Here is a 14,746-nt window from a genome sequence, read left to right on the forward strand (position 1 = left end):
TCTCTCATCTTCTTCTTTTTCTTCATTCTTTATCTCTTCCCTTTTTTTCTTTCTTTCTTTATTACCTTCCAAAATCTAAATCGACCCATCCTAACCCTAAACCAACCACAACCGGCCAACCTTTGTTGTCCGTACGGACGTACAGATGCATGTACGTACGATTGTCTGTATAGACAGCCTTGTACAATGGCCCCCTTGTTTCGTCATGAATTCTCCTCCCTCCCCTTTGCTTCCCTCTTCAATATCCCTAAACTAATTTCACCAAATCCTAACCTTAAAATTCCCAAATTCTAAAATCCCAAAATTTTCCAAACACAAATCCCCAAAATTTGAAAATCCCGTGTCTAAATCATAAATTCCCAATCTCCATAATTTGAAAACCATATTTCCAAATCTAGAAACCCTAAATCCTAAATCCCGGAAACCTAAAATCTAAAATCTTAACCCAAAACTTTTCAAAACTTCAATCCTAATGTTCCAAACCCTAATTCCCCTAAGCCTACATACCCCATACTCATTTTCCACATTCCTTAGCCTTTAAACAACCTTAACATGTCAAAACTCTTACAAGACATATGATTTCCATTAAATTCAGATCTAACCCTATGTTAGGATGGGGGTTCTATCTCCATAGGTCCCAGTTAATCAGTAATTTATGAGATTTGCATTGTGGGACTGTCGTAGGCTTGAATTTGGACATGTCATGAATCTGAAATTTCTGAATTTATGGTAAATTTGCTTTATTTTTTTTGTTCCATTGCTTTAGTTAATCTGTCTTTTAATTTCATGGCATCATATTAGGTTAGATCATTCCGTCCTGCATCGAGTCCTCTGTGTCAACTATGCACAATCTTGAATGTATTGTGCTCTCTTCATCTTGCACCCTCTCATACTCTTCTTCTGGGATGTGTACTCCTCAAGCGAAGGTTGTATCTCGTGTCATGTTTGTTGTCTCTCATTTTTGACATCGGCCTCTATTGCAGTCCATTCAATCTTGTCACCTTCTTGGATGTTCTCGTGTGTCATAGCAATAGCCTTTTTGTGGGGGATCATCTCTCTTAGGCTTTGTCTTCTCAACAAAATGTTGCATGTCATGACCATTCATCCATGGATGGTGACATGGCAGACTCTCACTGGAACAATGTCGTACCCAGTGTTTCAAATAGTGCCCGTAGCTTACGCTACGTAGCGTAGTGTGGCTGTAGTGCTATGTAGCATCCTAAATAGCGTAAATCCCCTGTAGCATACATTACAAGGGTCGTAGCGTATGCTACAATATTTTTTTTACTATTTTATTTATTATTATTTTTTCATGTTTTCTTTATATCTAATGTTGAGGAATATGACAGTTGTATTGTACTTGATACTTTTAACCTACGGGATTTTTATTTCTTTTCATAATTGTGACTTGTGGTTTCAATTTGACATTATTAATTATAGTGGTTTGCTTAGAAAGTAGTTTATGTGATAATTATTTGATTTAGTTTATATATGTGGATTGGCTTTTGATAAATGATAACTATTAACTTGTTTGAACATGCTTATAATTGATCAAATGAATCATCTTTTAGGCACACACACACACACACACACACACACACATATATATATATATTCCTTTTTTCCACTATTTATTATATTTGTCCTATTTTTAAATTAAAAAAAATAAAAGTATCGTGTAGCTTACACTACATGCTACATGCTATAGAGGGCTGAGTGCTACGCATCACACTACCGCTATTTAAAATACTGGTCGTACCATAAAGACTCTGTAATGCGGTCTCGGTAAGTAATTCACCAAACAATGTTGGTTTGTTGGTAGCTATTCATTATTCACCCAAACAATCTGATGGGATTCTAGGTGGTTTTCTATGTTAGTTAGCCAATCCTCATTCACTTCTTTATCGGACAGTTAGTCATTGAACCAAGTAGTTTTATTTAAGGCCATCTACACCTTCATTGACATCTCCCACTGGATCATGTTCTTCCTCCATTACTACATTTTCAACAACTTTTTTCATAGATGCTGATAGTTTTATGTCCACACTTATAACAAGAAACATGGTTGTGATCTTCTGATGTCTCTCTTATCTCAGGTTACATTAGATACCTATGTGGCCCTTTGGCTATCACCATTGGTGATCATAGGAGGACATTTGTTATTCTTAATGCGTAGTACTATAGCACAAGGTTCGGAACTTCTTGAATGAGCATGGAATGGTGGATAACCCTTGGCTTAGAAGTTCCTATGTTTGGCACTGTTCTCTTATCATGCTCATGAGCTTGTAGCACCATATGATAGGCTTCATCTATCTTGTTCAGCCTGACAGCTACCATCTCTCTCTGGAATTTGGATATCCATCTTAGTCCATTTTAGTAATGCACAGCCTGTTGCACGGTTGTTTCCACTAACTCAATATGAACCGCCAATTTATAGTACTATGTGTACTGTTCAATGGCTGGATATCTTATTGCATGGGTAGGAATGAGCCTCATAACCTAGAGGTAGGAACTTTCTATTTGTTCTTGCTTTCATTTACTCCCAATTAGACACTAGAGGAAGATCATTATGCCACAAATCAAATTTCAACTCAGCACCCCGCCAGTTCTTACTTGACCCCTTGAGCCTGAATGCTGCATAACAAAGCTTGATGTCCTCCAAGATCTAGCACCATCAGGAATAATTTTCCATTGACCTTTGCCAATTGTGAAAGGTCTGGGGATCATTGTCACCAACGCAGTATTTGGTCTCAACATCTACACGTTTGTCAGATCTTCTATGGGTGGAGTAGGTCCAACCTCTGGTTAATTTGGATAAATCCCAATGGGGGAGCATGAGTGTTCTTGGTCCTTGACAAGAGTAGCAAGGCTACCGATACCCATCGTAAGGTTTGTGCTCGTCTCCAAAATTATAGTAGTCTCTGCCTGGTGCATGGAGCTCAGGTTACCTACGGAAGATATTGCTTGCTTCCATGAATCCCTCTAAATCAAGATGTTATTTAGATACACCACTAACCCATGGGTAAGAGTCATCTCCTGTGTTCTCCTCTATCGTAGCAATACTAGCATCAACAGAATTAATCTGTACCATCACGTATCCTTTGGTCATTCATCTGCTTAGTCAGTCGCCATCTGTTGCATGGCTCTCATAAATCACTTTGGTCTTCACTCGACATCTTAAGACTAAAATAAGTCCCCCATCTAGCGGACATCCGCAATTTGGTATTACATTATGGGTTGGATGTGGGCTGGGAAACTGAGTGTTGTGGACTGGGCATGGCATTATTTGTGTACTGTGTACGGTCTGGTTTATGGTTAATTAAGCACTGTATTGGTCGGATTTAGAGACAAGTTTTGGACATGGTTAGAGGACTATTAAGGCCGTAACTAAGATTGAATTGCGGCTGGGGCTATTGGACTGCCTTCAGGGACTGGCTGTTGTGCAGATTATGGCTGTAATGGAGGGTTGTATTAATAGTGCTTCATGTAAAGACTGCACACAATCTATCCATGTTTACAGGTCACACTCAGTCTTCTGTCAGTCCTTAAACTCCCTTAAACTGTCCGAGGAAACCTACACTCAAATCCTACAGAAGTCTGTCCACAGTTTAGACCCAAAACCAACCTTCATTGGAGGCGTATCTCAAGCCAGTTTCAACCCTAAATTCTTTCCCAGGTCATCATCTTCATCATTATCATCATCAATTCCTTATCCCAACTAATTGGGGCCAGCTACATGAATCCTTTTATGCCTTTCCACTCTATCATAGACCATATCTTTAGTTAAACCATAGGTCGTCAAGCCCTTTGTTACTATCTCATCCCATGTCATTTTAGGCCTTACCCTTGCCCTTTTAGAACCTTCAACTTGAAGCAACTTGCTCCTAATCAGTGCAGTTCTTGGTCTTCGTCGCACATGGCCAAAACGATCTAAGCAGTGTTTTAAATATCGATGATATCAGCCGACATATCCCACAATATATCTTGTATCCGACCTATGTGATACGAAACACACAAGTAGTGCCGATATATCCCACCTATTCGATCCAATGAGCATTTTCGATTTTCAATCCATGTTTTTGTTGTAAATCATGTTAAACCAGTGTCAAATGGTTACAAATCTATGATTCTTCATATTTTCCATGAAAAATCATGGATTTGGAACTTCGATTTTGAGATTTGGGGGAGATAAGTTGAGTTGTAGAAAATTAAGAAAAATCAAAATTTCTTAATTTCTCACAAATCAGTTGCAATGATTATATCTAAACACAAAATTAAACATGTATGTAACCTGATCTAGTGATTCTTCGTTTGCTTTTGAATGTATTGCTTATGTTTCCATACATGTCTTCTTATGTTTATAAATTATATGAATAGACTTTGAATATACTTGCATTAGTTTAGTTGGAAAGCGCATATATTAGGACCCCATACAAAGGAAACCCCTATTATGTGCACTTTTTTTGTAATGTTTTGATTTCTAAGTGTGTATTGATTATTTTTTTTCAACAATCCCTGAAGTTTCATTGACAAATTCAACCAACTTCCCAATGTTCCCACATTTCCCAACAACATCGATACATTATGTGATACAACTAACATATCCCATGCAATAACTGATATGTATCTGTATCCCAAGGATGCGATAACGATATTTAAAACATTGTATCTAAGTATACTTTCCCTCATCTTATCACCTATTGATGCTACTCGTAAGTTCCATTTAGCACATTTATTCCTAATTGTTTGTCTTGCCACTCATCCATCTCAACGTCCTCATTTTGCTATGCTCATCTTATGAACAAATTGTTCCTCGTGTTCAACATTTTGTCCCTTAAAGCATGGCTATCTCTCCTGCTCATTAGATGCGCTGGTAGAGACAAATGTAGTGTGTGTGAGTGATCCAGACTCTAGGGTTCAATCCCTGGCAGTGTTACCTTTCAAAAATAAACATAAAATTTCCTCTTCATTTTCATTGGCATGCGGTGATCACATAAAAATCTAGAGGCACATTGATGGGGACATCACGCGCACACATATGCCCCCCTACGTACGTACGCAAGGAGGAGGGCCCCACCATCGATCTAAATCGATGATGACGTCCAGAGAGAGCCTCCTAGTTAGAGAACTGCATTTTGGTTCGTTGGAGTGGACCCAATAGTCATGTGAATCTCACCATGGGTTCTCATGATCGTGACCCACTATTATAATTAATCTAGTACTTTAGGTTTTGCTTATTATTGTTATTAGGAGTATCATGGACAGTTTAGATTACTTTGATTAGTTGTTATTTTTTATTACTTCGTCTCCAAGTAATAGGTTGCGCATATGACGCGAGTTTTGGGGTATAGGGTTTTATTATAAATAGGCATCCCTTGTAGCCTTTTTTTCATTGAAGATTAATAAAATTTCTACGTTTTTTTACTCCTTTAAATTTTTGAGTTGTGGAGATTCAATTGGGTGTGAAACCCTCCCTTACTCGAAAGACTGATTATTATGGTGCAAAGCCACACCTATCCCGATTCGGCCCCACCTTCTTCCATCCATATTTCTCTTCTCCTACAAGCATTCCATCTACAAATCCATCAATATTTGCATGCGCTTCCCCATCTACAGTAGATTTCTAGAATCTGCTCCTGCAGGAGGGCTGAAACTTCGGCAGAGCACCACGCACAAACCGTGCATCGGATTGAGCTGAGATTTTGGAGTTTTAGAGTAAACCCCTGGCCGACCAAGGCCAAGGTGGCCTTTTTCTGAATAGTGGGTCCCACACACGTGCAGCCGAGATCACACACATGTGTGTCTGGGCCATTGCTGCTGTCCACACGTGCGATACTTCTCTGGTTCATCTCTCTCCTCTCTTTTACCCCTCTTTCACCCCAAATCCCTAACCTTAACCCTAAATTACTCAAATCCCCAATTGCATGCCCTTTCTTCAACCTTAGGGTTCCCCAAATTTGAAATTTGTGAACCCCTTGGATTGGGGAATTATTTCTGTGCATGTGTGGATGAATTTACCCTCCTTTGATTCTTGTTTGGTCTATAATTTTGATTGATCCGGCCCTAGCATGTGTACGCCTGGATCCACATAAGATTCCCCTTGATTGAATACTTGAATTTTTGTGTAGGATGTGGAATTTTGTGTAATTGTTTCTGAACTAGTGTGATCTAAAGCCTGAAAATCTTTCACATCATATTTGAATTTTATGTCCTGCATCAAATTTGGTATTAGGGAACAAGGTTTTTTTAGGGGAATGCATTACATGTTTAGGGTTTAGTTTATTTGTATCCATTATGCATTAAGTATCATCATATAGAGTTGTTTAGAGGTCCATAACTTCTGATATAGGCTGTTGAATTCCCTACTATCAGAAAATCCGCATCTCTTTACTGGATTTTTTCTTGACAGATTTTTTGGACAAATAGGTCGCTGAAAATTGAGTAGTATTGTGTCGTTTTCTCTATATAGAGTCCTACGCATTTAGTCCTATCTAGGCGCATATAGTCGTAGTAGAAGGTCCTCAGATTGAGTTAGTAGTTGTATGCCCACACGCACGGGTCGTGGTTTTGGCTTGCACCTTACACTAAGCATGGAGTAATTGCAAGAGTCAATGAACAAGCTGACCCAGCAGTTTGAGTCTTTGGGTAGGCACTTGGAACAACGTATGGACCAACGCTTTGAACAGCTTGATATGCGCATTACCCAACTAGAGACTTCCGCCAGGGCAAACCCCACCATTGGGGAAGATGTCCAATCTCGGGCAGGTGGTCAGGAGGATAGATCAAGGAATGGAGGTGGCCAAGGAATCGGTTATGAGCGTGCACCCGTGCACCCACCCTGTGAGGTACATCAAGACCACTATGACCTCGATGCGTTAACTTCTCAAAGGAGTTAGAGTAGATGCCCCTATGTTTGATGGTCACGTGGACCCTAAAGCTTTTCACGATTGGTTGGCAGACATGGACCACCTTTTTGAGTGGTACGACATGTACAGCCTTGTGGCTAGAGAGAGTGCACCGGAGGCTAGTGTAGAGTTACTTACTGAGGCTATTCCGGTAGTGGATGAGTTTCGTGATATCTTTCCTGATGATCTGCCTGATGAGTTTCCCCCTGTGAGGGATATACAGCACACCAGGACGTGGTACACCATATTACCTATAGCCGAGTTTGCGTTTAATAGTTCCGTTGATAGGTTCACAAGTTTAAGTTCTTTTGAAGTCGTTACTGGTTATAAATCTAGGAAACCTATTGACCTTGTCCCTATGTCACTGTCCCATAGGCCGTCAGAGTTTGCAGAGTCTTTTGCGCATCACATTCATTCATGGCATCAAGAAATCAGGCAAAAGATCATGACTACTAATGAACATTACACACTTTCTGCAGATCAACATAAACGTTTCACGGAATTTAATGTAAGAGACTCTATGATGGTCCACATCAGGTCAGAGCAGTACCCTCAGGGAGCCATTCGCAAATTACAAGCATATAGCACTGGACCATTCAAAATTATAAAACGAAACGGTCGCAATGCGTATAAGGTAGATCTTCCACCCTCCATGGGAATTAGTTCCACATCCAATGTGGAGGATCTAGTTGCATTTCAGGGAGCCAATGATTTATTGTCCAGCCTTTCGCCCAACCATCTTGATTCCCTGGACTTTTCCCTTGATCCATGGCCCTTTCCTGACCCATCTTCCTAGCCTCTACCTCCCATACCTACCTTTTCCGACCCATCGTCCCAGCCTCTACTTACCATACCAACCCTTCCCGACCCATTTTCCCAGCCTCTACTTCCTATACTTACCCTTCCCACACCAAGAGAGGAGATAGAGGATATTCTGGACCATCAGATAATATTCACGTCGGACGGCAGGTTTCAGAAGTACCTGGATATTCTGGACCATCAGATAAAAAAAGGCATAAATACCACTTTTTTCGATTTTAAAAAAAATGGCCATCAGAGCTTCTATTCACCCAAATTGCTTCAATCTATGATTTTAATCTTAAAAACTATAGTGAGAGTGGTTGAAATCTATTGTTAAATAATCTATCAAAGTTTTTGAAATAAGAAAAGTGGAAAAATGAGGAGAAAATGGATTTTTTTATTTTTTTATTTTTTTAAAGGTAGTCATTTTTCAATCATTACGGGACTAACAGTTGTTATGGCCCATAAAGGTTGTTATGGCTCTTGTATCAGTTGATATGGTCCCAAAAAACAAACTATACGTATCGGCCTTTACTCTCGTATCATAATAGATATGGAACACCTTGGTTCAACCCTTTTTTTTTGCGGATAGATTTGGAGAGGCCTTCTTGATCTAAGAAGGAAGGGCGTCGAATCTTCCTATAAAAAACTCACAACATAAAGTAACATCTGAACCATTCAATTGAGCGTTTTGAAATTTGATCATTATATAGATGGGGAATTGAGATAATTAAAAACTAAGTTTTCAAAATTTTACACTTCTGTCTTTAAAAAGGACAACAACCTTGAAACTCCTTTTCCAACACCCTTCAAATAAACTGTCTAGTGACCCTATCGTATTCTTTCTCTAAGTCAATAATGACCATGTGTAGATCCTTCCTCTCCCTATATTTCTCCATCAATAGTCTAAGTACAAAAATAGCCTCAATGATTGACCTTCGTGGTATGAAACCAAACTGATTTTCTGATACATCTATTTATTCCTGAAGTTTTGTTCAATTCGCCGAGGCATTTTCTTTGATCTTAAAATCTTGTTGAATAATTCAATCAACCAAAATAAACCACTATCTCCCATGCACTTCTAAACCTCTATTTTTATACTACCTAGTTTGAGAGCCTTTCCTGACTTTGTCTTTCTCAAAGTTTCTTTCACTTCATATATCCTAATCCTACAAAAATATCCATGGCCTCCAACCTCATATGAGTTAATGCTTCCTTCTACCCCCAAGCTCTTTGAGTGGTCGTCACTTAGCAAGTTTGGAAATAGCTTCTCCACCTCTAATTGATCTCATCATCCTTAACCAATGCCCTGTGATCATTGCTGTTAATGCGTCTAATGTGGTCTAAGTCCCTAGCATTTCTCAAATTTGCAAATTTGAAGACATCTTTACCACATTCTCATCCCCAATCTATTATAAAGATCATAAGAATTAAGTTTAGCTTCACTTACTCTCACCTCCCATCGTAATTTTGTCCCATGTAACTTCAGAAAACTTTCCACAGCTCATCAACCCCTATCCATCAAGAGAAAGTCCCCCAACTTGTCCACTTTTCAGATCTAACCCCACCTTTCATTGCAGAAAACCATTGCTAAGCCTTGCCTAAACTTGTCCCTTAAGCATCGCTCCAGTCCAGCTATATTCGGAGCCAAAACAGTTCCCAATTCAACTCCCAAGGCCTGAAGCCCGATCCAAACTTTGAGCCCAGTGTGAAGGAATACTCAATGGTCTAATTTAGGAGCATATATTTCATCAACCCTTTATGTTATTCCGACATTTGGAGGTTAGACATGGTGACTTATCTCCTAAGGAGACTTTGAGGCATTTAAAGTGAGCTCCAACAAGTGCAATATCTATGTGCTTTTGGTATTCCAAAAGAGAAGCTGTGTATGTCAATGGCTACTAGAAGTCTAGAATGGGATCCACAAGGTAGTCACTTCACTGAAGACTTGAGCAAGACGAGGCGCCTATCCATTGAAGTAGTATTGATATCATTCTTTCATTACTAAAGTTTTCACTGCAAACCAAATGAATATTACACCCTTTCTTCATCATCATCATCATCATAGCCTTATTCCAACTTTGAGGTTGGCTTTGCAACTCCTGTTTTGCCAATCATATTGGGAATGGGGAATCTCATGATTTCTTGGCAAAAGTAATATGATTAGCTGCCTATCTGATATCAACCCTTTATCTTGGTGTCAGACTGTGTGATGCATTTCTCCCTGGCACAGTTTCCACCTTTTGTCCAGATATAACAAAAAACCCCTAGAACTTGAAAATTCATTTTGCCACAGACAATAAATCTGATTGAAGAAGAAAAGAATGCTCTTGAATGGCTACAAGATTTCCACATGTGGATAGGCTGGCTTTGGTTACTCTTTATTTAACTTTCTGACCATGAGCAGCAAAATTGTTTTGATGGACGCAATTTTGCAGTTGGAATTATTTTCTTAGTAGAATGAATGTTCTACCTCTGTGCCACTCCTGCTTAGAATCACGCTTAGACTGCACTACCTCTTCTTAGCTACATTTACTTAAAATTTTGCAATTGACGCTTCCCTGCCCCTGCACCCAAACCTGCTACAGAAACTTCACACTTTGTGCCATTATACCATTTCCTTGTAGAGTGAATATTTAATTTTAAGGCCTGTTTTTAGCGGACATTGTACAACAAGAAGTTGGTGTTCACCAATATCCAATTGGCCACTGATGTTGGGTGTCCAACGTGTATTTCCAAATGGTACCTGAACAATGGTTGGAATCCTAACATTCATTTCGAATGGAATCGGATTTGAAGATCCCATTTTGAAATTCATGTTAGGATTCAAACCCTCGTCCATTGATATTGGAACATGGTGTACTCTTGGTGTGCACGAAGTAAACATTTAGCTTGCAACATTGCTATGGGTATCGGTATTATATCAGCCGATACGGCCATATATCATGTCCATAATGGCATGGTACGATTCATGGTAAGGGTCTATATTGACCTGTCAAGAAAAGAAAAGAAAAGAAAAAAAACTGGTTCATATTGGCATCAACACGGCATACGTGTATTTGTTAGACCAATGCGCATATGAATACGAAAAAATTGACTTGTAATGGCCCCATAACAGTTCATTCTGGGGCTGAAATAGGTTATTAGGGAAAAAAAAAACTGTAACAGCCATTACAATCCGTATTCTAACAGTAACGGAGGTAGCTGTTTTACTACCACCATTACCGATATGGAATACCTTGTTACACATGCATTGCTTGAATAATTATTTTACAACTTTTTTTTTGGGTGTATTTTCATACGATTTTTTGGGGCATTTTCATTTTTTTTTTTCCTAATAGAAGTATCTATTAGAAATGAATTCTCTAGCATTTGAATCCTTACCACCAAAGTGTTTAGTTGTACACATGAAAGATAGCCTACTTCACCATTGAATATTCCTTGACCCACTATTGGCCAAACCACCTGAGCTCTGAGTTCAATGTGAGTAGGATCGCTTAGCCATGCTTCATAATTATAAAAATAAATGTGTGCCGTGGTTTAAGGAAATTAGTTGAATGATAGATCTAGGTAAATCTTTTTTTTATATATAAAAAAAACATAGATTTATCATTTTCTATTGGATTTAAATTATTTTTATATTTCGGGCCATTTTTATGCATTTTTTATTTTCTTTTCGAAAATTTCTTTGGGGAATATGATAGATTTATGTTGTTTAAACACAGATCTAAGTTCTTTGAACATAGATCTACATTTTATATGCTGTGATTTTATTTTTAACATATTCTCTCTCTCTCTCTCTCTCTCTCTCTCTCTCTCTCTGGCAATTTTCATTCTCCTTTTATTTTCCAAGCTCCCAAACAGGTCCTTGCACTCGTGAGAACAGAGACTTTTGTTTTTTGTTCTTTAAGTCTGAATAAATCATGATATAGATCTTCCTTGTGTTTTCTTTTTGTTTGTTTTTCTTGTAGAGGGGATGTCCTCCAGAAAGCAGGGTGTTGATGTCAATTCTGTAGTTTACAGCTGCTAGATTCGCTGGTTTGCCAGACATGTGTCCGCTGAGATGTAAATTTGCAGACAGATACAGGAATGCTCTGGAATAAACTAGAAATCAAGTGGTGAAAACCTACATGTTCACTCTCAATACAATTCCTGGTGAGTTTGTTCCCTTTCCTTGCATCTAACCTGCTCAATTTTTTATTGTTTGTTTGTCAAGAAGGTAGCTTCAAAATGTAGCTGCGGTTGATGCAAGACATTTACTGGGAGGCTGTTATTCTCTAGGATCCAAAAGCTTTCAGAGAGACAAATTCCAGTCTTCTGTTGGCATCTTCCTGCGTAAGTTCCCCGGAGATCTCCATTCAATGCTGATGATTGAATTGTGAACATCCACTTTAATCAAGAAAAAAAAAAATTGATGCACGACAGTTAACCACATGCTCTAAAAGGACGCAGACCCTTTTATCTGGGTACAAGAATAAGACAGTAGGTACACCTTGTTAGAAGACCAAAATAACCTTTGAATGTCAGAAACCCACAAAACCCCAAATACACCCAGTGACTATCTGCAAAGGTTTCCCGCCAAAAATAAAATAAAAAACGAAAGGCTGTCTGCCCCTCTTATAATAAGTAACTGAATGATAAACCCACCAGCCTCTCTCTCTCTCTCTCTCTCTCTCTCTCTCTCTGCGTGTGTGTGTGTGTGTGTGTGTGTGTGTGAGAGTGAAAAAACAGCCAAGCTCAAGCACTCTGCCGCAGAAGGGGAGACAACAGAAACCACCACCGTTTCGCATGTCTAAGCTAGTGATGGGAGCTATGCTGATAATGGGTTTGAGCCTCTTCATAGTGTTGGGACTAGTCCTTGTTCTACTAGCTGAGCTCTACTGCTCTTTCCTCCGCAGGCGTCGCCTCCCAACCACCAACTCCAATGCCGCCGCTCATCAGAAGCCAGCTGAAGAAGAATCAAAGGAGAACACAACCCCTCATTCCAACCCGCTCTATCCAAGCAGCAGCGCCTACACCCAAGGAGTCCTTCGTTCCCCTCCAAGAAGCTTATTCTTCGCTAGCAACAAAGAAGAAGCAGAGCAGCTAGAATGCTGCTACCAACCAAGTACTAGCCTCCATCTCATTGGCCTCATCTCTACATCGCCCCAAACTCAGCTTCCACCACTCCTACCTTGTCGTTCGCCTCCCTTTCAAAAGAAGTCTACTTCATTGCAGGTAGAAATCGAGGCAGTGGAAGAAGAATACGCTGGCATTGGCAGTGATAGAGGCAGTGGGGCAGCTGCTGCCGAGCATTTTGTTTGCATATCTAATCCCATATATGATGGGGAAGCTTGGATTGAGAGTACGCCTTTTCAGACACCGGACACGTCCCCTTCCCATTTGGAAAGGGAAGATTGCTCGGACATGGAGGAGAATGCAGAGTCGATGTCGCCCCCTTCAGCTTGTGTTTTCACCCCACCGTTGACGCCAATGAAGAAGCTTCCCGTCAACGCGGCTTCAGTCACTCTTATGGACAGCCGATCCCTTGTTGCGTCTGTCAGTGGCGGCACCACCGACAGCAATGTGGCCTCTTCTTCCACCTCTGGCTCTCCCTGCACCTCTCCTTCTTGGTAATGTTATCTCTCCATTGATGGAAGCAACACAAGCCACTCCTCTCTCTCTCTCTCTCTCTCTCTCTCTCTCTCTCTTCTCGGTTGTGGTATATGTCCATTGATGGAAGCAAAAAAAGCTACTCTCTCTGGTTATGGTATATGTCCATTGATGGAAGCAACACAAGCCTCTCTCTGTTGTGGAGCAGCAATGCAGTGAAGAAAGCAGTAGCAGTAGTGCAGAGGTGATGCAGAAGGTGTGTTCGGTTTCTGAAAAATGAAACATTGATACTCTGGTAGAGCATGGCAATCCACACACTTGCACGAAGCCACTGTACACGTGGCATACATGGATTCCAATCCAGATGGTTTAAATTATCGGCGTTGCGTAGATGGGCCACCACCCAAAACTCTTAGTAGAGGATAATCCCGAATTATCTGATCAGTAGACAATCAATGGTCTAAATTCAACAAATGAATTGTTCATCTGGTCAGGCTTTTTGTTTGGGTTGAGGTGCTTTTGTGACACGTGTATTTGGCAGTATGCATGCTTCTGGACGGTCATGCATCAGAAAAAAACTACTTTTTTCTGCATTCAGAATAGTGTTGTTAAAGAGAAAAACTTTGATACTCCGTCAGAGTATGATGATTGATACACAAGCACTTAAGAATTGGATACGTGGCATGTAATTAATATAAATTAAACCGTCCAAATGATAAATCTCAGTTTAGATATATCATGAGCTAAAAATTACCCTTATTTAATCTTCTGAATATTGGATCGGTGAATATTTAGAAATGAAAAATATCCAATATTCCTATTTCAACTGACATGCGTACACAAATCAGGGATTCTAAATGCGTAAACCAATCTGATTTTTGGGCAAACTCAACGCAATCTAATTTACGAGACGTGTGGGTGCCTGTGTATTAATCATTATACTCTTCCAGAACATCAAATAACCCCTCATTGTCAGCTGGGTGACAGTGGTTGATGAAATTGTGGACGCTGATTGCGTCCTACCTCCGCCCGTCTCCAGCTGGGAACGAACAGTAGCTTTGAGTGGCCACCGTGATGTATGGCTCTTATCCATCCATTTTTTTCGTATCATTTTAAGATATAAACAAAAAAAAATTAAGGCAGATACAATGCTTAAGTGGACCACACCACAGGAAGCAGTGGTGATAATGATTCTCACCGTTGAAAAGTTAAATAGACCTGGATGAAGAGAAAGCACAAATATCATCTCCATCCAAAACTTCTACCGAAAGAAGTTTGCAACTGTAAGTGTTTAATCTCCACTGTAGTCCACATATGTCTCGGATTTGTCTCATTTTTAGGTTAATATCCTAAACTGATACGAAAAAATGGATGAACGGTGTGGATAAGACCCATACATCACGGTGGTCACTCAAAGCTCCTGCCCATTCCCAGCTGGAGAAGGGGTA

The 14,746-nt window shown here is 39.8% G+C and overlaps 1 protein-coding gene across 2 annotated transcripts in view; it reads left to right on the forward strand.

The window, feature by feature from the left end:
* The window catches only part of LOC131258278 (uncharacterized), a 45,288-nt gene extending 31,505 nt beyond the window's left edge, over positions 1 to 13,783 (forward strand). The window contains exons 2-4 of one of the 2 annotated variants that reach the window (XR_009178037.1): positions 11,678 to 11,824; positions 11,923 to 12,041; positions 12,605 to 12,743. Coding sequence is in view for 1 of the 2 variants with exons in the window: in XM_058259492.1 (XP_058115475.1) it covers positions 12,605 to 13,322 (718 nt within the window). In the remaining variant the exon portion in view is untranslated. Of the gene's footprint in view, positions 1 to 11,677; positions 11,825 to 11,922; positions 12,042 to 12,604 lie in introns of both variants that reach the window. The other variant, XM_058259492.1, reaches the window with a different exon arrangement.
* Positions 13,784 to 14,746: the final 963 nt, after the last annotated feature.

The sequence above is a fragment of the Magnolia sinica genome, chromosome 10 (genome assembly GCF_029962835.1).
Source record: "Magnolia sinica isolate HGM2019 chromosome 10, MsV1, whole genome shotgun sequence".
NCBI classification, from domain to species: domain Eukaryota; kingdom Viridiplantae; phylum Streptophyta; class Magnoliopsida; order Magnoliales; family Magnoliaceae; genus Magnolia; species Magnolia sinica.